Source organism: Salarias fasciatus, chromosome 18, assembly GCF_902148845.1.
Source record: "Salarias fasciatus chromosome 18, fSalaFa1.1, whole genome shotgun sequence".
NCBI lineage: Eukaryota > Metazoa > Chordata > Actinopteri > Blenniiformes > Blenniidae > Salarias > Salarias fasciatus.
This window is the reverse complement of record NC_043762.1, coordinates 2,494,678-2,518,385: the sequence shown is the minus strand read 5'-3', so window position 1 is coordinate 2,518,385 and position 23,708 is coordinate 2,494,678. Positions and strand designations below refer to the sequence as shown.

At 45.9% G+C, this 23,708-nt stretch overlaps 1 protein-coding gene across 3 annotated transcripts in view; it reads right to left on the bottom strand.

The window, feature by feature from the left end:
* LOC115405345 (disks large-associated protein 1-like) overlaps positions 1–21,515 on the bottom strand; it is a 43,585-nt gene extending 22,070 nt beyond the window's left edge. The window contains exons 1-4 of one of the 3 annotated variants that reach the window (XM_030114907.1): positions 20,097–21,515; positions 10,829–11,043; positions 7,928–8,123; positions 5,799–6,081 (exon numbers count right to left, since the gene is read on the bottom strand). In XM_030114907.1, the coding sequence (XP_029970767.1) occupies positions 5,799–6,081; positions 7,928–8,123; positions 10,829–11,043; positions 20,097–21,515 (2,113 nt within the window). The remainder of the gene's footprint in view (positions 1–5,798; positions 6,082–7,927; positions 8,124–10,828; positions 11,044–20,096) is intronic. The other 2 variants (XM_030114904.1, XM_030114906.1) reach the window with 2 other exon arrangements.
* Positions 21,516–23,708: the final 2,193 nt, after the last annotated feature.

The following is a 23,708-nucleotide window of genomic DNA, read 5'->3' as shown; positions in this document are numbered from 1 at the left end:
CAGAGGTTATTTCTGTCAGAAAAAGAGACATGCTGACCTGAACGGATACAATACCTCCTGGAACCAGCAAATATCAGAGAAAAGAGCAATGGATGAAAACTTTGAAAACTCGATATCTTAGCTTTATTTTATTTTACATTTATTCTTCCAATATAATACAATTAAGTTTTCACTTCCATAATTTAAATCCTTGTTAAATGCACAAAAATAGTCAGCAGCATTTCTTGGCAGGGCCGGTGAGCTGCTCGTAGTGATCACTCCCATTTTCTTTGTCTTTTTGCAAAACTGACTCCTGGTTCCTTCATTCCGATGTGTTGGAAGGTTTTTTTCTTGCTCTGTCCAACATGCCTCTTTCCATCACGAATAAAGGTATCAAGACGACTTTTTCATGTTATTTACATTGTGGTGGCGGGCCGGCTTGTTTACTTGAGGGAACAGCTGATCACAAAACAGTAACTCTTCCACTTGAACTGGATGCTTTCTAAATGCTATTAACAATGGAAGAGAACTTATTTCCTGCTGCTTTCCCAGCAGATATCACTCTGCTATACTGAGATACGTTTATCTCGAACTTGGCGGAGCTCAATCAGCTGGAAAGGCGATCAATATCAGGTCAATGTCACCGCCGCCGGAGGTGAGGCGGCCATCACTGCCAGCACGACACCCAAAGCAGAAAGGCTCGGTGAGAAAAATCCAGACGTCACAGCAGTGGAAACTTAAACATTCAACAGGAATAGAGCGTCCCAGTCCACTTTAAAACCCTGGAATGAATCACTTCCATTAAAATATGGACTTCCTCACACATCCCAGACACTTGGGTCACTTAATACGAAGCTAAATTATGGGAAAAAACTGAAGTGAAACTCTAATGAACTGGAGTTATGTTTCTCCATCCAACCTGAACAGGAACTGAAAAAGCACAGAACTTTATGATTTGAGTAAACGGTTACAGAACAGTAAAGTTCCAGAGACTTGCTGACATGAAAGAGGCTTTTTTTTTCTTTTTAAATACAGTAAATTTACTTCAGACTGAATGAGGACCTCTAAAATACTTCAACAAGGTATTGAGGTGATCAGGGCTGAGCGTATCATCATCCTGGAACCTCTAAAAATAAGCAGCGGGTTTTAAACCTGACAGACAATTTAGAGCAGCTGAAAAGACTGAAAAGCAGGAGAAAGGTCGCGCTGAGAGATAGCTCTCCAAAAGCGCTGTGTGAAATGCAGTACGCAGTGAAAGCTAATCTGAGGGCTTTTTGTGAGTGTGAATGTGAAGGAAGTTTTGGGGCTGGTGTCAGCTGAATGGAAACACACAGAGGAGTGGTGGGAAGCTGATTAACTGGGCTTACACAGCTCATCAGCCGGCTCTGCCTCTTAACGCACACTGACCTCCTTTAGGTTGCATTTTACTCCTCAAACCTCCGACTCTGCGCCTCACTCCTTCACTCAGGCTCCCTCTGCATGCCAATGCACCTCCTCTGTCCTCACATCTTTTATCTCCTCTTCGGCAGCTCTTTATTAATTCGCTTTGTTCCCCCGTCATTAGCAGAAGTGTCGTTAGACCTCGGCTCTGCCAGGAGCTTCTCCTCAGTCCCAGAGCTGGAACTCACACTCCACAGATTCCTCCACAAAAACCCAAATCCAGTCTGATTGGAATCACATTGGCTCTCCAGCAGTCTTAGCAAAAGAGTGTGATCAATGCTCCAGATTATTTCAAGTAATTTCAGATTTAATCCAGGTTAAAGTTGGAGGCTTTTGGATTCCATGAAGGACAAAAAGTAAAACGCATCCCAGAGTGAAGGGAAGCCTGGAGCTGAGAGGAGCAGCTGTTTCTGCTCAAACTGTCTTCAAAATGAAACACTGACATCCTCATTTTCTGCAGATACTTTGAAGTTTCATGTGTTTCAGCAGAATAAAGTTTTCCTTGCTTAAAGGCTCCGAAAAGGTTTGAATTTCGACTCCTACAAAGCTCCAAACACAGGATGACCAAACCTGTCTCACAATGTGATGGACAACAGCCCGGTGCTCACAGGGACAGACTGTCACAGTGACTGCAGGAAAATATAAGGCTGCAGCAACGCAGCAAGAACAGCCAGCAAAGAGAAAAGTGAAGACAAAACCACCACTAGCTCTCTGTGAAAAGCTCACATTTTTCACTGTTACTGATAGTGAACCGAGCTGGTTAATTTCAATCAACAGGGGATCAAAAAAATATTTTCCCACCAAAGGGCGGGGCCGCTTAGATGCCAGGAGCAGCCCCCCCCCCCCCAACCCAAGACCAGAGCAGACTGCGACCATAGCCAGAGAACCACTGGCCCAACAAGACCCCCCAAGATAGTCGGCAGTGGACCCAGAAACCACCACCGACACCTTCAAGCCCTCTGCACCTCCCTACCAAACCCCCCCCCACACCCACTCCTTTCCCCTTCAGCACCAAAACCCCACTGCACAGCCAAAACCTTTGATCCTGGAAGAGCTCCTGAAGGAGACATTGAAGATGGAGCTCTGAAACGGAACGTTTCTCCTGATAGAGTGCTAACATGCCGTCCATGAGTAACCTCCACTGTACAGTCGATATATAATAGATGCTTCTGTGTGTTACTATATTAAGAAATTCTCTCCTGATAACAGCAAGGAGCTGGAAACAGCATGTTTCCCTGCCTGGTGGGTTAGAAGCAGCGTTTGATGGAATATACCATACAGTCGATGAGTCAGCGATTAAAAATGTTAAGTGAAACCGTGGAGACCCCCCAGCAGTAATCCAGTGGACCGACGGCCCGAGTGAGCGTTTCAGTTCAGTGGACATCGAAGCAACACTTATCAGCACAATGTCCAACCATGTGGAAGTGGAGCTGACCGTCTACTGTACTGTGTGACTGCACAGGGATGTGTGAGAGTGTGCGTGGGTGAAAACTGCATACACGCTCTGAGTGAGGGTGTGTGTGTGTGTGTGTGTGTGTGTGTGTGTCCTCTTGGTTATCTACATAAGAATCCACAGAGGAGACTTGAATGTAGGTCATCCCCAGTTGAGCACTTTGAAAATAAAGACAATGGTAATGCCAGAGCGCCGAGGTGGATTCCCTGTGGCGTCCTCTCTGGCATGTTCTTATCTGAATACCATGCATGAAGACCGCCTTTTTCTGGCTTTTGCAAGATTATCTCAGTGAGATTTCTGCTTCATTGTTGGCTTGTTGCTACATTGCACAACAGAGCGTGGAGTGCAGTTATGCACGTAACTGCACCCCCAAGCGTTTTATAATTCTTTGCCTGCTCAGTGTGTGGAGCTGCATGAATGTGAGTTCTGTGGACGCAGCACCAGCTAGCTGCAGAACCCAGACACACACAAAAAAAACAGCTATATCAGCACCTGCGACAACTCAACTCTAATGCCAAACACAGAAATCACGAACAGCTTCAATTAACAGCAGTCTTCACCCAGAACCCCACTCAGCACTGAAAACTCTCATAAAAACCTAAATTCTAATGTAAATTTGGCCTGGATACTCCTGACAAATTATTTTACTGCAATGTGAAGGAAGAACTTTCTTCATGTGAAATAACTTGGTCCTGAAACACTGAGCAGAATTGAGCTTCTATGAGCTGCAGAATCTGCTGGATTACAAACACAATGTGGATGAAGATTCCTCTGACATTCTTCCACTTATCAGCACACTTGCAAGTAAAAGGGAAAATAATTTAATTAAGAAATGGCTATCAATAAAAATCAGAGCAGAAAATAAAAGGTGAACAGCCCACAGTAATCTGTAGAAACAACAGTTGCAGTCATATATTCACAACATCTTCAAACCAGCAGCTTGGATTAAGAAGAAGATAGAAAAAAAATGAGGTTTGAACTGATCCTCCACAAATCACATCTGATTCTGTTCTTCAGCTGCACCACAGCAGCGCGACAGTCATGTGTTCATCAGATCAACACAGGATTTGAAGCCTGTCATTACTTTTTGATGCCCTTTGACCCAGCGTTCAATATATGACCGACTGAACTAATGTATCTTCACAGTAGAGTGGAGAATGTTGATGAAAGCAGGTCGTCACAAAGCCTGCATGTACCTGTCAGGACATCAGTAAAAGAAAAAAAAAGCTTGTGAGGGTGACATGGTGGAGTGGATTTGAAGAAACACTGAGATGAACTCAGCTTCTTTACTTCAGAGCGTCGGGTGGAATACAGCTCTGTATTACAGATTAGTTTTAAAAAAGACAGTGAAGAGGCTTGTCTGGTGTGCAGGGGTAGTTAATCCCATATCTTAGGGGTGACCACAGAAAAGGCTCTGTCCCCTCTGAGCTTCTGTTTAGACCTGGGGACCTCCAGGAGCAGCTGATCAGCTGATCTGAGACATCCAGCAGGAGTGCAGCTGTGAAGCAGCTCAGAGGTCAGCTGGGGCCAGACCATCCAGAAACTTAAAAACAAACTAAAGAATCTTAAAATGAATTGAGCAGCGGGTGGAGGGAAGCCGGAACAGGAGCTCTGTGTTTCCAGCTGGTACTCCAACTGGTCAGGCTGGAATGAACCGACTGGAGACGAGACGTGCTGACCCCAACATGAAGTTCAACCCTTGTGTCATTTCTCTAAACCACGAGGATCAGAAGTTTCTGACACCAAGTCAACGCTTGGATTTACTTTATCTTGGGGCGTTTTCACAGCAGCACAGTTTAATTTGGAGCAGACGCCGTTCCAGGGATCGTGTCTTTGCTCTGGGCAGGTGTGAGCGCTCATCCAGACTCTGGCCTGGGCTCACCTGAAGGGAACTGTGGTCCGGTCCACAGACCCTGTGAAAACACAGGGACTATCCAGGAGTGAGAGAGAGGATGTGAGTTAGAGGGCAATGCATTCTGGATGATAAAGAAACAAAGCTAACGGCGTGAATCTGAAGGAGCAGACAGAAAATGTCTTGTGGACTAAAGTCTGCATCGCGGTTGATGGTTGCTAGCAGCTAGCAGCTAGCTGCTGATTGGAGCTGGGTTACTGCTTCCTCTCTGGTCAGTGTTTCCTCCATCCAGGCGGTTGGTCCACCGGACTATGCTGGTGTGAAAACACCTTGACTCTGCGTTCTCAGGCCGATGGACTGAGAACAGCCCTGGAAGCGTTCAGGCTGCAGCACACTGGCAGTGAGAGTGTGTGTGAGCGTGTCGGGGAAGAGGCCTCCTGGAAAAGGAAGTGAGATAATTGTGGGGTGTCCTGAGAGCGCTGGGAAGCCGATTCATTCTGCTCACCACATTATCACACATCTAAATAGTATTTATTCCCAGCAGTGTGGCTGCTGCTCACAGCGAAGCAGCCCAGAGCGGCACGGCGAGCTGAGAGCGATGCCGGAGGATCAGAGACGACACTCTGCATGCTGGTGACTTATCAGAGAGATATGAGTCCATGAGGCATTTAATGCACAGCACTTCTTTAGTGGCATGGTGAGCTCCTCAGCGCCACGTCTGGCGGTTTTGCGGTAATGCAGCCTGGAGCCATGATAGCGTGAGGCAGACTGGAGTCACACACTCATGATCGCTACGAGACGAAGAGCCAGTTTTTACATTTTTCAGCCGTTTTCATCCAGAAAGTACGAGTACTTTAGTGTGCAAATGACATAAACTCTGTAAACATATCTATTTGTATGAAACTGACTGAAAGCTTCACGTGGCTGCAGACCTCAAGAAGCACCAACAGCAGAACGGCCAACAAGAACGGTGAGTGGAGACTTCATATCAGATTCCACCCAGATGTGAGGTAACGGTGATCATTCAGCCCTCCGAGCGACTCGACCGCCTCTCTCCGTGTTTCCTGGTCCTACCTGTGCTGCTCTGGATGGTCCTCACAGTGGTGGCTGACGTTCGCGGTGGGGACGACGGCAGCAGGATCAGAGGCCTCCCCCCTTCTCCCTCCTCCTCCCCGGCGCAGCCCTGGTCGATCGCCCTCACGTAGCTGTGGCTCCGCATCCGGAAGCATCCCGGCATGGGCAGCGTGTCCATGGTGTCCATGCTGTCCATGGCCGCCTCCATGGCCTGGGCCTGCATCTCGCTGTAGACTTGCTCACACACCTGCTCGATCTGCCCGTTGACCTCCACCTCGCTCAGCTGGAGGAGGAGGAGGAGGAGGAAGAGGAAGGGGAAACAGAACCATGAGTGAACAGAGGAATCTTCAGTATAATATTTTTCAAATCTTCATGGTCTTTAACAGAAGGACGAACAGGACGAACAAGTGAAACTTCATGCTGGACTCATGCTGGACTCATGCTGGCATGCGTTTAATGTTTTCAGAATGGTTTACTGAAGTTCAACAGCACTCAGGTAGCTCAATATTCTTTAAAAACCTTAAATTACTGAAATTTTGCACATTTAAAAAGTGCGAGTAAAGCTGGAAACAGCAACACCTTGTTGAGTTGGCATGTCTGCCTTTCTGAATATTGAATATTTAGCGTGTCTCTCAGGTTTGGGCGAGTCTGCCGTTAAGCACAGGACCAAACAGGTCGTTTTATCCCCGGGCCAGAATTAAATCTAAAAAAACAGTTTACAGCCAGTGAAACTTTTCAGAGAACATGACCATATCGGGTGGACCATAGTGACGGAGAGAGCCAGGCAGTCTCTGGAGAAATGAACAAACTGCATTTTCCTTTGAGAGCAGCAGAAAATTACACTTCTCCTGATATTAACACGTCCATGCTGATGACTCAAGATGGGCTGAAGTTTCCAGTTGGATTTTTATCTCAAAGATGTTTGATCTGTCCACTGAATTGTTTCCAGGAAGAGAGAGCTCTGTATAAAAATGACTCATATTACTCAAAATTCAATATATATTCTGCGTTGTTCGGGGTGGAGGAGTGATCGCAGAGATGGACTGAATGCGGCGCACCAATTGATCTGAAAATGTTTATTTTTCAGACAGGCTCTCATTCTTCTAAAAATAGCATCAATGCAACACTTTAACACCAGCTGATGTTTTCAGTAGAACAAATGACCGTTTGATGTTTCACACATGTTGCATTAAGACGGCTTCATCCCAGGAGGACGACGCTTGCTACTTTTATTCCCTTTGTAATTTTCACCGTCAAAGCTGAACTTCCACGGCGAGCGGCGGCTTCACGGTGACGCACATGCACACAAAGAACGCCGACGTGGAGGCAAGACGGGGGGCTGGTGGTGGTCAGGGACCAGCTCAGGGTGAGGGGGGTGTGGGGTGAGGATTAGGTTCAGGTTCAGGTCAGGGTGGGGGCGAGGGGTGTTAGAAAAGCCGTTTGGTTTTTGTTCCCTGCTTGTTCTCAGGACTTTGGATTCTCCTCGTCTTGCTCTTGATTTCGGGCCGTCTGTCCCGACTCATCTGAAATCTACTCCGCACCCTGATCCTTCCCTCAGCCCCCCGCCCGGCTCAAGGACGGCTTCTGAGAAGCTGGCAGGGTGACGGCACTCGCTTCGCCAGCCAAGAGAGCGACAGAGCCGCCGGCACAGATTCCACAAAGGTTGAAATGGAGATGGAGACAACGCGATGACCTGAAAATCTCTGGTTGTTTGCTCTGTTCTGTCTTTTTTATCTTCCTCTACTCAAACTGGTGAAAGCAGGAAAGCTGACCGATCTGTACTTGGCTGTGCTCGAGTACGACTGAAGGGAGCTTGAAAAGAAATTACCCTTTCAAGTGAAACCAGGAAAACATAATTAAACTGTTGCTGTCTTTCTGAAGTTTTACAATCCGACTGGTCGTACTGTAAATGACGCCTCGGTTCGCAGCAGGTTTGTGTTTTTCACAATAAAGTACACAATGAGATGAAGTGGAGTTAAGCATGAGTCACCATTCCTCTCACTACCCACAAATTCCACCTCACAACAGAGAGCATGAGGATGACTTCCAGCACACGCAGAAACATCCAAGGCTCGGCGAGTCCGCGGGGAAATGACTGATTCACAGACGCAGCGGCGCCGGCCACCAACCTGACTGATGGTGCTCATGGCCCTCATGTAGCTTTCATTGCGTGAGCGGTATTGGGGTGAGGACAGCAGCGATTTGGGGTCGAGGAGGGTTTTGGGGTCCAGGGTATCCAGGCTTCTATTGATCGAAACCTCACTCACCGCTCGCAGGTAACTGTGGCTCCTGATCTGGAGTTTGGGGGAATGCTCCGTCGAAATCCTGCCAGAAGGGAAGACGAGACGTTTTCATACGGTTCATTCAGATCCCCCATCATCCCGGGTGCACAGAGGCTTTCAGAAACACGGCAGCCGCTCTTTAATCTCCGAGGCTTTGAGTCCTGAACTTCAGTGACTGCGGCGTCTTTTCAGATCCGACTGCGGCGTTCCCCTGTGTTCATTAAGGGTTGGGGTTACGGTCAGATTAGGGTTAGGGCTGGGACTAGGGTGAGGGTTAGAGGTAGGGTTAGGAGCGGGTCGCCATCTGTCCACATGTCCTTGAGCAAGCACTTTGGGGACTTGAGCAGTTGAAAACACGATGTGAAATCCTTTTGCCATTTAAGACAAGAATCCTTAAAGAATTCATTTGCATACTTCTGAGGCTCGAGAGACTGAGTTTGGTTTTTTTAGTGTTATTTAACCAGAGGACTGTACTGTGAAGGTCAACCAGCAGGAGAGGCTGCACAGTGAGCCGGATCCTCCTCCAGCTCCTCCACAGTCAAAAAGAGGTTTGGGCTGATTTCCTCTGACTTCCAGACCTCCATGTTTCCTGTTCAAGGACATTTATTATTTACACTCATCGCACAGAGAGGAGACAGCCAGCAGCAAAATGAGCCACACACACACACACACACACACACACACACACACACACACACACACACACACACACACACACACACACACACACACACACACACACACACGCACTTCCTCTTTAGCTCACACTCTTCTGCAGAACCCGCTCATTTTCCCCTCACCGAACATGTCAGAGAGGCAGAAGGAGTTTTCGACGCCACTTGAGGAGCGTGATCATTTTCTCATGGCGCGCTTGAAGCACTGCTGCCTGTACATTTGGCTGGTGTGAATCAGCTGGTGTGCAGGGGAAGACATGGACACCATCGAGGAAATGTTTTAGTCCAAGAAGAGTCAAGCAGCCAATCGGTGGACATTTAGAGTAAATCTAAGATGCTGAACAGCACATTTACAATCCAAAAAAAAACCCCTTAAAACCTTTTCTGAGATTTGTATTTAAATTTTATGGGATTAAAACCCATCAGAGATCTAAAAATAAGATCTTGGATCAATAAGAAATGCTAAATGTTTTCCAGCTCTGTGTTCTTGTTGGAATCAATGCAGGTAATCATTACGTGGAAGAACCGCGTGCAGGAGAAAAGGCTGGGCAGCAGTCTGAGTCCCCGGACCGCTCGCTGTAATTACCGTCAGTATTTAGAGCTTTGAAAGCCTCATTAGGCCAAGGTGGTATTTCTGGCTTCCTGCTGCAGATCAGACAGAAGACTGCGCCGAGCCCACTCTCTCACAGAGCCAGCAAAACACTGTCCGGAGATTCAGGATCATTATCTCTCAGGCAGAAAACCTGCTCCAACTAGAGATGATACATGGGTTTAAAATGTTGACTCATTCTGTTGAAACACGGAAAAAAAAAACATGTTGCAGAGATGCCTCTACATAAGAAGGCATTTCAGCAAATATTCATATAATGCTGCTTTGAAATACTGAGAATTTATTTGCTGTAAAATAGTGTTTGAAGTGTGTGGATCAGGATTTTGAGATCCTCACAGATGATAATCATCACCTGTAAGCCTCAAAGTCAGGATGATGCAACAACATCCGACTTGTTGAAGACAAAACAAATGAATCATTTCCACTTTGGGCATCTTGTGCAAATATTGCACAAAAGCTGCAGGATCACTGAGTAAAATGAAACCGATGACACTAACTGGATGAAGTGACGTCTGGTGCTTATGACTCCTGCAACAGGCCTGCAAATGATTAATCACCAGACAGCTGTAATAATAGAAAACGCTGTAGTGATGTGATGACAGGTTTTCTCCCCATGCAGTGATCATTTTGGGTTCAGACTATGAAAAGCTGGATAAAGACCAGACCGCCAACCTGGAGGCTCATTTTTAATGTAATTTACCAAACTAAAGTGAGAAGGGTTTGAAGCATCGCGATGAGGCGTTTTCTTGACGTCTTGTTGTAATAGGATTGATTTTCACTGTTCTCCAACTGTTAAAGGCCAAAAGCTACTAAAAAAAAACCTGAAAGAGAGTCGATCACATTGTGAAGTTTCATTTCCAAGACAAGGACATCCAACAAAGGTGAGCAAAGCCAATATGTCCACATTTGAACCACATACACTGTAAATATACATTCTTCAGTATCACTACATTACTGATTTTCTGTCAGTTTATGCATTCAGATTGATTAAAAAACAGAGACAAATACTGTAGTACATGTGTTCAGTCCCAAGTATTAAAGAAGACAAAGTTAAATTCCTCAACCTGATGGTTGCTCTCCATCCCTGCTCTGGAGTGTACATTCTGAGTGTTTTAATAAAGGATTAAACACACTGGAAGGTGCTTCAATGTTTAGAGAACATCAAGAATTTATTGAAAATTATGAAAAACACTAATTTCTCCTTTTTATGATAATATACGACGTCTGCCATGTTTGCTTTGGCAGAAAGTAGATTTTTCATCCAGTTAGTTCATCAGAATTATGCATTTAACTTGAATATTGACGGAAATATCAAACATTTGAACTCTATAATAGATTACTATTCAGAGACGTGACTGGAGCAATTAAAGTTACATGGTATTAAATGCGCACTTTTAAATAAAGCTGTAAGGTTGATATTTTATACACAGTCTGTACTGGAGGCCACAGTTATCAGAGTCTTACTGTAGAGTGGTCATCTCGGTCAGCGACGGCTGCGTGGCTTTCAGGTAGCTGGCCCGGCGAGCCTGGATCTTGGGGGAGGGTTTGGGACTCCCGTCAGAGTCTCCACTGTCATCCTCCGCCATGGCTTTGACGTAGCTGCCGCTTCTCATCCTCCGACAGGGAATGTCGTCCTCCTTCCCCAGAGGAGAGAAGCCGCTCCACTCATCCTGAGGTACCTGGCGGCCAGGCGAGGACAGAGAAGCGCTGTCAGGACGATCTGCTGCGCTGCCGTCCGAGTCCCAGCCACCGGACAGGCTCACCACGCTGTCCTGATGGTACATCAACGCCACCACAGCAAGACCGGCATGCAGCACGACGCAGACACGCAGTCAGGCATCCAGGAAACACAGACTGCACTGAGCTCATGGCTGGATTTCTGATTCCGTCGCTCTCACATGCGTCCATGCACGGTGGTGCGGGCTGTCAGCTCATTAACGGGGCATGCAGGAATCGGTCTGCAGTTTCTCTCTGGCTACTTCACACATCTGCTTTCTAGGAGTGGAATTAGTTCACTGACAGCAGACTGTGGAGCACATGCATGAGCATTAAAATGTATCTGCGTGATCGGACCTGCGGGGCCTGCTCGTTAGCTGGATGCTGATGTAGGTTACAATCTATGTTTCACTGAATCAGTTTCATAGAGAAACAGAAACACAGGAGACAAACCAAATCTAAAGGTTTGGAAACAGACCAGATGAGATACTTTTCAAATTTGAGTCATAGGATTAAAATATGGATTTTATAAAATTCAACTTTACTTCAATACTATAGCAGTAAGATCATCCAAAGTCAAAACAGTTTTTCCGAGTCAAATCGCACATGAGTCGTTTGCACTTTCACACACACACACACTGACAACACACCACATCACAACGCTGCAGCTCAGCGTCGGGGAGAAAAGCATGAGAAAGGAGCCTGTTCCAGTAATCACATGACATGTGTCTGCACGCCTCCTGATGGACGGGCGCTTTGTATTTCCCCAAACCGGCACCGGAGCGACTCCGGCTGATAGAAAGTGAACTGATGCACGTCTCGTCACAGTTTCCAAACAAACACGGTCACGTTTTCCAGCAGCTCGGAAGAGAAGAACTTCCCGCTGTTAAACGCTGCTGGTGAATGAGTTCGCGTCACTCTGCGTTTGTTCCTGTTTGCAGAATCAGTTCATGTGAGACCGTCCTCCTGACGAAGCCATTTCATGCATTAGCATTGGCAACTGAATAATTACGTTACTGTAATCTTCTATTAACGGTTTAATCAACTCTTCAAACGCGTCATTCGTTCAGCGCAGAGTCAGACGTGTTGTAACTTTTTAACAGAGACCTCAGAGAGCTGCTTCTTCTGCTTCTTCTGGGTCATATTGAGCGTTCTGCTGATGCACACCTCCACCGACTCTGCTGTAATTTCTTCAGCAACTTTCTGTTTTCTTGAAACATGGTTCGTGCAAAATTGAAACAAAAACAGTTTTTACAAGACAAATTAGTTCAACGAGTGTCAGAAACCCGGTTTTGAGAATCCACTTCTGTGTTTTTAAAGCAGTGCTGTGAAAGGTTCATGGCTGACTTCAGATTAGTATCCGGTCTCTCAATTTATCATGTAGTATCAGGTTTAACACAAGGTTTTTTTCTTTTTTTGAGACCTAAATTAATTAAAAAAAAGTCTCCTTTCATCATCCAATAATGAAGATGCCCTTGGAATTTTCATGGATGAGTATAATAATAATTTCGTTGGTGAATGCGGTCGTGTAGCGCTCGTCCACTGCTTTACTGGCTCCAAAACACTTCGCAACATTACCGACATTCACGCCACACTCAGTCCATTCACTGGGAGCAGTTCAAAGTCCTGCTCAAGGACAACGGGCAGGTAGGTGACTGAACCTACGGTCTTCTGAATGAGCGATAACCTGCTCTGCACGCTGATCCACAGCCGCTTCGCACAGCTCACTCTACAACACGGTGCTTTTGGCTTCTGATCCCGTTTAAAGGTTCAGTTTGTGAGTTTAAATAAGGAAATACTGGAAAAAAAAACATAATGGAAATGGATGTTTATGTGTTTTTCTGTATGGATGGAAAAATTAGCAAACAAGTTAACACACAGAATCCAGTCTGTACTCCGGCCAACAAAACAAACCCAGTTTAATGACTTAAAGACCAACTGCCACAGCCTGAGCAGTATTCAAAACATCTGGACTCACTGCTGCCACCTAACCCAGCGGAGTGGTATGACTTAAACCCACATGCTGGAGAGGTTCCTATTTTTCTAACAGAGAACGAAACGCTGGGGCCAACCCAGTAAAGTAAGGCTCTGTCCATACGACGCCGTCCAGACTGTATTTACTGCATCGCAGCCTAATTATCTTAATGAGCCACACCTTGAGGAGCGCGTGGGCCAGCTGGAGCAGCTCCAGCTCTACCCTGTGAGCATTACTGTCTTTACACCGGAGGCCAGAGTGTGAGAATTTGACAGACAATAACAGAGACGAACAGCAGGGGAAGAACACTGTTACTCTAATTACACATGAATCACCAGGAGAAAGAGGATGGCGGGATCTTTGTCTCTCTCCATGCGTGACGTCAAAGAGGCACAAATGAGCAGTTTGGCTATAAAAAGCGAATCCGGGGAAAGGACCAGCTGCAGCGGCATCGGCAGCACTTCCCGCCCACGCGCCGGCTCACATCGGCCCGGCGCCGCTACCTGCGCTTCCCACTCTGTCGCTTTCTGGTGCACATTTCATCTCTCCGCCGGTACTCTGCCTCTGCGCGTTCGAGGGGATAAGAACGCCGCCGTGCATGTGGCTTTCTGCGTGAGTCACGCTGTACTGTATGTACCGAGCGGCTACAGCAGGTTTTACACTACAGAAAGTCGACGGTTTCCGTGGTAACACTGTTTTGATGGCTTGAGGCAGCGGCGTTAGAACTAACAGATACGGAAGCGGTGCAGCCAGGAGCCACACGGCTGAGATGCTGGAGATAAGCGTTTCCAGACTGAGCGTGTCGAGCCGAAGGGAAGCAGGACAGGTTTAGCGAGTCCTCTTGACTCCACGGAGGAGAGGCTCTGATGTGGCGCTCGCAGCTGATGTTTCTCCATCATCAAACACTCCGTCGCTCAGAGTGTTTTCCTCGGCAGTGTCTCCCCTGATCGACTTTCTCACTTCTTCACTGTTTACTTGAGAAAATTCAGAACCACTCCGGCTAAAAGCTCTTTGAGGATGTTTACCAAAATCTAATTCACAAGTTGAAAATGCAGTTCAGACATCAGAAACCTCCGAGCTGAAATCTGTGGCGTTTTCATCCATACAACTCTGACTGATCCATTCTTTCTTTTAATGAAAAAAAAAAAAAAAAGGTGGAAATCCGTCAGGCTTTTCCTCATCTGCAGGTTTGGGTTGAGCGGCCACTGTAATGTGTGTAAAGGACCAAACCTTCAAAGCACTCAGGTTATGATTCCTCATATTCCACAGACCTTCTGCACTGGAAGCACGTTCAGCCAACGGCAGACTTTTCAATGCAATGTTCAGTTTTAAGCCTTTTTTTTTTCTATTTATCATTTTCTCTTAATCGTCCATCCGAAACAAACCATTGTTGATGATCTGTCTTTAAACGTAAGATCTTTTCTTATTTTGGGAACTTAAAGATTAACCTTTATCCAGTTGATGACTGTCATGTCAGAAAAAGTCTATAGTTATTTATTTATTCTCAGCACACAGAAGGGTTCAGTTTTATATCAGTTCAGGAGCTAAAAGAGGAGGAATGGTGGCAGGGAAAAAAATAAAGCAATATATCTTCAATTTGCTTCACGAGTCTTGTAAACAGCAGCGGTATTTTCACAGAAAGCAGCCTCGGTGCATCTGCGCTCTTCACTTCTCATGTTTTCACCTTCATCTTCTCATGTGATCATTCTATTTTTTCAGATAGTAACCCTCCCTCCTTTTGTGTTTTTTTTTTACTTTCTCATCACACGTTCACCAAAACAAAGTCCCTGTGGGCGTTAATTTACTACCAGGTACATATCTGTAGCTAACAGCTAGTCCTGCGCTGTTTTTAGTGTCTCGGACCTTAAAGAAGTTCACAGCCAGTGAAAAAACAGGTAAACAGCAACTTCATTATTACTTTGAAGCAACTGCAGGGTTGTAGAAGCATGAATCACTTTCCCTCCGTACTACACGTCTCCAATTCCTAAAATAGTTGTTTGTTATGGATTGCATAATCCTATAAGCAGCTTGCTGAACACAATATGCGCCTTACAGTGACTCACATGACATCTATGATGCTCTTCTCAGTATTCCAGACACATGTGACCCATGTTTGATTCGTCATGTATGAGCAATATGCGCTCCGATGCAGAGAAACAACAAGACCCGTGAGTTCACATTCAGCTGGTACCTGGATTCAGACGCTATGAAACGCTCTGGTGTGTCTGGTGTTGGGAATATAACAGAGACCGAAATGTCACGATGGCCTCATGAAGGGATTTTACATCTTTTTATTTTAGTGACAACATGAGAAATGTGACTTTGAGGGCCAGAGAGCCAAATCAGTCCCTGAAACCCTTTAAAGCTCAGCCTGGACAGAGATGGTCTACAGGCCAGAGACTCGGGTTTAGGACTATCAGGAGTTTCCTGTTTCATTCTAAACTCCAGTGGAGAGGTCAGAGACTCATGCAGACGCCACTGAGAGCCCATGCAGACCCCAGGCAGACGCCGCACAGACCCGATGGAGATGCCACATAGACCCCCCCCAGCCACCATGTGCACAATGCAGAAGACCAGCAAACCTCCACAGAATCCATGCAGACCTCCACAGGCATCTACAGACCCCATGCAGACCTACATACACCTAATGCAGAACTCCACAGACCTCGAGAGACCCCACGCAAACCCTGCAGACACCATGCAGACCTACACAGACCTCCCAAGGCATCGACAGACCTCCACAGACCCATGCAGACCCCCAAAGACCTCCACAGACCCATGCAGACCCCCCCCAAAGACCTCCACAGACCCACGCAGACCCCCAAAGACCTCCACAGACCCACGCAGACCCCCAAAGACCTCCACACACCCCATGCAGACCCCCAAAGACCTCCACAGACCCATGCAGACCCCCAAAGACCTCCACAGACCCATGCAGACTCCATGCAGACCTCCACAGACCCCGATTCACTACAACTGTTCTCATTCCAGACTCCTCCTGCGCTGACCTCTCCACATGCACACCTATTTTATGATGCATTTACTTGTGTGCCTTTATTCTATATATTCATACTGATCTATATGTTTATTTATTCTATATTCATATTTACATACATAACATGTAAATCTGTTCCTTGTACTTCTGGACTGGATGCAGCTCGTCTTCACTCTGTACTTGTACATGTCTAATGACAGTAAATCTGAATCCTGGTCGGTCCTCAAATACACTCGTAATTAGGCAGAGAGTCATAATAATTCTGATTGGTGTGATGCTATTAGTTCAAATCTCATTCATTGCTGTCATTTGATGACGGATCAAAAAGGCTTCATGTTGACCTGGGGTGAAATTCGACTCAGAAAACTGCAGAAATCCCTCATTTATCACGAAGCTCAATGTTAAGAGTTAACATCAGTTTCTCTTTTTTTCATAATTATGACACAGAAGAGGCTGATAGATTCAGACTTTACGAAATGAGAGTAGACGCTCTGCTCAAATCATTTTCTTCTGTGTTTCAGCCTCACTCCGAGCTTACGCCGGGTTCTGCTGACACTTCCTGTCACTTCCTGCTCGCCGTCGGCACCCAGAGGCTCCACGGTGGAGGGAAGTCACTTGTCTCTCCTCACCAGTCGCTGCTTTAGCTGTTCATCTGTCTCCCAGCCTTCTTTCAGTAAAAACACTCAACGTTTTCAAAGTGCAGGAGGACGAGTCTCACAGGACTTTAACCACAAGTCAAGTCTGAATGTTTTCCTCATTAAAACAGATTTCATCATTTTTTTACTTTAAATTGTGCTGTGGAGAGTTTTCTTTTTGATGACATTCAGTGGAATCCAGCAGCCATGGAGGGCTTCTTCTGTGGTGCTGCAGCAGCGTTCTGTGGTCACACAGGGACACCTAGTGGCCCAACATGGAACTCACCAGACAATTTCTATAAGAGGACGCATCAGCAGACGACGACTCATAATCTGGAAATACGTTACAGCTCTGGATTTTTTTTGTTAAATTGAGAAAAAAATGAAAACATATTTTCTCTGAAACTAGAAGGAAAAAGCTTTCCCATGTCCCGCAGTGCTTGAAGGCTCTGTGGTTCCCACGATTACAACAAACTGAAACAGATCTGCAAGTTCCACTGGTCACTGAAACGAGAGAAATGCCACCAGACACACGCAACTTATTCCCTTTCAATATAAAAGAAATTGTTTTTGTTTTGGTTTCCATCTCCTGTGTGGCTGACAGACTCCCCGACGCTGAGCTGAAGACAGCGACACTCACACACACGCACACACACACACACACACACACACACACACACAAGTCATCAGACAGGAACAATGAGAGAAGACGGCTGGCAGAGAGGCAGGAAGGAAAGCACTACTAAATTAAAAATGAAGTCTACAAACAGGGAGGGATGTTGCTCTTCATGAGTTCACCTAGCATTCAGAGAGTAAGGCTGCTACTGGCTCTGCGCTTACTTCTCTCTTCAACTCAAAAAGGAGGAAAGAGGAGGAAGAGGAGAAGGAAGAGGAAGGCTCTCCCAACCAAGGGGGAGTAAAGGAGGTGGAGGTGGGTTGGTGGGGAAATAAGAAGCGTGGGGGTGAGTTGGGTGAGTGGAGGAAAGGCAGGAGGGGTGGAGTGGTGAAAAGGAGGGGGTGGGGTGGCAGTGGGGTACTTAGAGACCAGAGCAGTAGACTGCTGGTGGTAGGGAGCAATGTTTCCTCTGTGGACACACTACAAGCTGCTCACGGTGCACCAGTGCAGGACGATCAGCCCGCTGACGCCTCTATTATTAAACACTGACATGAAACACTGACATGCCTTCAGGTTTAGTTTGAGTCCATATGTTTAGTCATCATCATGTCGTTAAATCTTTCAAAGCAATCGAATCTCTGTAGTAACAACAGAACTGACGCCGTTTCTCCACCAGTGCTGGAATTCAAACTCTTATCAGCTCGTTTTTGATGAGATTTACACAACCTGTGAAAGTGCTTTTTTACAATATCAGCACAGTGGTGACAGGCTTTGTCTACAGCTGCAGCACACAGGTGGTAAAAGTAGAACAGAGATTAAAACAACATCAGCTGCTGACTGTTCAGAGCAGTTTGTTAGAATTATAATCAAAAAAGTCTGAATAGATAACCTTCCATTGTTTGGCCCTGTTCTGGAGGATGTTTGTGACTGAGCCTGGAGTTAAAGCTGGGACTGAGGTTAATCTCATGACTAACATTACTGTCTGGTATGATTATGATGTACGGTACATACTCAACAACATACATTACTTACAATTATAACAACATCTGCCCATTGCTGCAGCCTAATTCACCACAAATGTTCATTTAAGCATCTATCTTCAATATGAAATGCATGATTTTAGGATGATCTGTTACTAGGTTTCACATTTTTATTCATTTTTTTAAATAAAATCAGTCGAGAAAGTTGTTCTCAACTTACCAACCAGTCACTATACCAAGACTTTAAATTGGAGGATGACATTAAAAGAATTAGAAGATTAAAAGATTAAGATTCAAAGATATAAAAAGAAAGCAAGTTACTGCAATTTTAAAGTCAATTAATAAAGCAGAGTGAGTATGTTTGATTGTAACAGCAATGGCAGGAACACATATATAACACTCTATTGATGGCCTACATACATATCATATCACTTTAGACATTGTAGATGCATATTTATTCATGCTAAATTAATGATTGTTAAAAGGGTTTGGTTGTTCTTGTCAGTTGAAGTGTGCCCACACCCTGAGCCAGTGACGTCCAGTCGCATGTGTAGTTCTGCAGTGTTTATTCCAACCAAACACAGTTACAGGTCCTTTAAACTCTGGACTTTAACCCACACAGCTGATCGATGAATCCTCCTGGAAAAAAAATAAATTAAAATCCCCAAACGCGTTGTAGAAACACGTGGGACGCCTCATTATAGTCAACCAAGCAATGCCAAGAACTCTAACAACATACATTATTCTGTTCTAGAATGTGGAAATTGATTGATTGATTGATTGATTGATTGATTGATTGATCAGAATCAGATCAGAAGCTCTCAAGACACTGATCACTGAAAAATCTTCATGTCAATTTCTCAAAATGTAGCAACAAATATTGTAATTATAGATAAAAACATTTTTGTAACTACTTTAAATATTTTTAATTTAACGCAACCAATCACATCATTAATTATGTCTAGTGTATTTAGTAAGTTATAAAGAATCCCACCATAATTTAGAAGGAGCGCTGAGTATGGAATTATGGTAAATTCATATTAGGTTTTTGGGTTAAATGGCCAAAATAATTTAATCACTGGCATGTATAATGTCACTGGCCATTATTACATTACTGGTTGCTACAAAAACTAAAGTGGGGAAAAGTCTTTGCATTTCCACGCCAACAGAGAAACCTTCCACACGTCACTCAGTCTGGTGATCTGCATGAAGCTGACTGCACAGCTGCATTTCTCTCTGTACAACAGTCCACGATGTGCTTTAATAAACTAACGAGGCGTCCTTCAGAGCAGCAGAGTGAAACTCACTCACAGATCTCTGAACTGACGCTCCCCGTCCATTCTGAATGAGTCCGACAGCCTGACCCGATCAAGCCCAGACATTAAAAAACGTTCCCACTATTTATTAGATTAGATGTGAGAAACGACTCCCACGGCTTTGTACATTTTGCTGAACATGATTCCAAAAACCAAAGGAGCATGGCATTAAGAATTTGATAAACCTCAGCATCCTTCCTTCCCAGCTGATAACTAGCCTATTAATAAAGATACCTGCTGTGCACATTTTGGTTGGCTTTTTCAAACCAGGCCTGTGGCAAATTCAATTCAGTGGTTGGTGTTTCTCAAAGAGAAAACGTTCTTTGATCAGAAAGTTTAGTTTTTGGTCAGACTAAAAACTACAGGGGTGCAGGACTGGACACTACTGGCTCAGAGGAAACATTGGTAGAGAAAGTAAGTTGTGGAGAAAAGGGGGTCAACAAAGGGGAGAAGGGTGAATTGACTGGTTTTGAACAGGGTTCAGGGAGGAATTATTTACCTGCAAGAAATGGCAAGAGCGCTCCTGCTGCTGACTGCCCTTAGATTTGACTAGAGCTCTATCTAGGTTTAGGTTACCGGATCCTGCGCTGGCTCGAAGCTGGTTGTGGCTGCTGTTGTTGGTGTAGACCTCTCGGGCCCTGCTCACCGTTAGGCTTGACGACCACGCCCCTTTCTTCACAAGGGGCCCGTCCACAAGACCCAGTGGCAGCAAGGGGCCACTTCCTCCACCGAGACCGCCACCGCTGTTATTGCTGCTACCACTAACTGGCATGCATGTCGATGACGCTGCATACTTCACATCGTTGTTGCTCCGGGAGGCTTTGAGTGCAGAGTGGTGGTGTGTGTGGCCATGGTGTGCGTGGGTGTGTGTGTGCTCGTTGAGTGTGCCGTAGGGGTCCATCATGAAGTACTGCTGGGACTGCGAGGAGGAGAGACTGGGGAGGGGCGCCTGGGGGAACTTTTCGGGGTTGTTGCCCGGGTACCGGCCCATGGTCATGGCGATGGGTGAAGGGGAAATGGAGGGAGAGGGTGAGGGTGGAGGTTGGTGGTGGTGAGGGTGGTAGAGACACAGCTCCCGTTCCAGGTTGTCATCTGAGCTCCAGTATCCAGAGCCTGGAGCAGATGCTGAGCCGTGGAGCTGGTGGTGATGGTGGTGGTGGCTTCGATGCTTGGGCTCCGCTGATCGACAGCGCTCGCGGCTCTTGCTGCGCTTCCGGTGGCGCACTCCCACTGGTGGAGTTTCACCCTCTGGGCTGGCCCTTGAACCACCACCACCACCTCCTCCGCCACCACCGCCACCATTAACACTCCCATTATTGGCCCCCTTGGAGGACTGCGTGTGGTGTGGCCCCTCCAGTGAGTGTGACTTGGTGAAGAGTTTCTGGACTGAGTGGACCAGGTGGCGGATTCTCCCTGGGCTGTCATTGTTGTTGTTGTTGGCCCCCATCCCCCCACCGTGGGCCAGCACTCCTCGTTTGTACTGCAGTGTGTGGTAGCCATCTCTGGAAAAGGACGGCTGACGCTCAAACGGGTCCACAAAATTTGCTGGTACCCGCGTAGGCGTTTTACTTCCATAGCCTCCTCCTCCTCCTCCTCCTCCTCCACCTCCTCCTCCTCCTATATATGGTACCATGGCCATACACTCATCCTTTACCTCAGGATGGTGGGATGAGGAGGTGGAGTGGCACCTCCTGGGAAAGGTTCCGTATGGGACGATGCTGTTGCTGTCAGAGGGGTACGAAGTGCGCTGAGCATTGTAGTAGGGCAGCTCAGCCGGATGTGGCATGGGAATGGGCACAGGTATGTCCATCTGACTAATCAAATATGGCTTGCGGTCAACATGGTGACCCAGTGGATCATACGATGGTTCATAGGAGACCACATGATGGTGACTCCGACTGCTGGACAGGCCTTTCATGTTGGGAGCAGATGAGTGATTGGAGAGAGGAATGAGATGCCAGACAGGCCTTCAGAGAAGGGCTGCAGAGGACTGTCCCTGAGAGGAGAGCTGCAGACTCTGAAACACAAAGAGACAACAGACACAGCTCTGTTAAAAACGCTTCAGAGAAAAGCAGAAATTACATCGTTTTGTAAAATCAAGAGAGGCTCATTAACGTTTTTCATGCAAAAGTCATATCTGCACTAAACTTAGCACGGATCGGAATACCAATGATTGTGCAGTTAAAACTGAGGGTGGCAGTTTCACGTTTGTTTTAATATAAAGACTGCAATTTTCATTTTTTTGTAATTGTACATTGAGAAAAACAACATTCATTCATTCATTGAACATGGGCAAACCCAGTACATCAGCATGTATTCATGAGTATCTGTAACTGTAAATATGAAGTCCCCTCTGTTTGACCTCATACAACAGTCTGTTCACATCTCACATTCCAGCAAACGGCTCAGTCGGCAGCTTTCACACATGAACATCGATGCAGGGCCCCGGCGTTCCTACTGTTTGCTGCATGCGGGACTGTATGTCCGCTTGTCTTCTCACATTGGAGATGGAGCTGTAGGATGTGCCTTTGTTTATGTGAGCATCTTTTCTGTTCTACTTGGTGGCAGAGCTGCTCACCCAGCGTGACAGGGCTACGTGTACACGGCTGCTAAGGAACCTTTCACTGAAGTAGGATCATCCTCACACAGAAACAATCATCCATGACGTAAGTGGTATGAATATGGTTTGCATGTTAAATGTTACCACGGCTCTTTATGTCTTACTCTAACCTGACTTAACATCAACCTAAAACTTCACCTGAAATTCTACTTTCAGCTAACCCTTTGATAACATCAACATACACTTTATCCATGGATCCATCCATTTAGTGACATGTAGTAGTGAAACATGACTGTATGTAGAGTGAGAGAGGAAAGAAGCCCAGTGCTGTAAAGCCCCCCCAGCTGTCTAAACCTATACAAGCTTCTCTAGAAAATGGTCCAGTGTCCTGAGCCAGCTCTGACTGCAGGTTATGGGAGCATTCCTCCCTCTTTTCGGTTATCTCTGGTGTCTCGGCGCCCTCCACTGCACACCTGCCATCAATCGAGCTAATCAAGCTGACGGTAAACTGCTCAGCTGCACCGTTCGTCAGTTTTCCCAGAGAAGTGACGACTTTGTCATAGGAGATGTGGAGTGTCTTTTCTGCCTGCTCTGTTCCTGCTTGGTCTGATCTCCGGTTTGACTCAGCCTCGGCCTGCTGTGCATTAATCCCTCATCTCTGAAGATGTTTCTGGATGGAAACCAGACCTTCTGCCAGTTCATTTGGTTCATTGTGGAGCTATGTTACAAGAATTTCCCTCTGGGATTGAAGAATGGCTATTCTGTTCAAATCGCCTGTTACTCGTACTTCAGAGTAAATTCATACATCAAACCAACTCAAAGTGTGACTGGCTGTGTTTCGAGTCGTGTTAATGAGCACATTCACACACTGATATGGGAAACGCAGGCCACGGTCCTCGGATCCGTCTGGGACTGAGACTTGAAAAGACCCGTGGATTTAACACAAGATGTCTGCACTTGGATAATTGTGGGTAGGAAGTCATGAATTACTATGTCTCTCTCAAAAGGCTCTTCTACTCACAACACTGCATCTAAAAATAAAATATTGAGGGAGGAAGTGATTCACTTCAAATGATGTGTTAGTGAAGTCAGACGTTACTTTACAAGAACCCAAAAGACAAATACACAGCTTTTCGTCTTCTTCTTCTTCAGCCTGCGAGCAGCCGCTTCCACCATGATCACATCAAACGTGACTTTATCATCTGAGCAAGCACCTGATTCAGCCTGGCTGGAGGAGACTGGCTGAGAACGAAGGACGCACGCGATTTATTCCAGACAGGATGATTAGAAAAGGTCACATCTGGGGAGAAGTTTCTCTCCTCTGTGAATTCTGTCACCACTGCTGAACACAGGTTGCCTCAGGACAAGGACATATCGACAAACAATGCAAAAATATAGAACCTTATTAGCTGATAACATTTAAATAAAAACTAAAATCAATGTAAGAAATAAGTCTTATCATGCTATAAGAAATGTCCTTAAAATAAAGTGTAGAATGAGAGTTTAAAGAACTGCAGTGACGATGTGGTGGAATCCACTGCATGAGGTCAG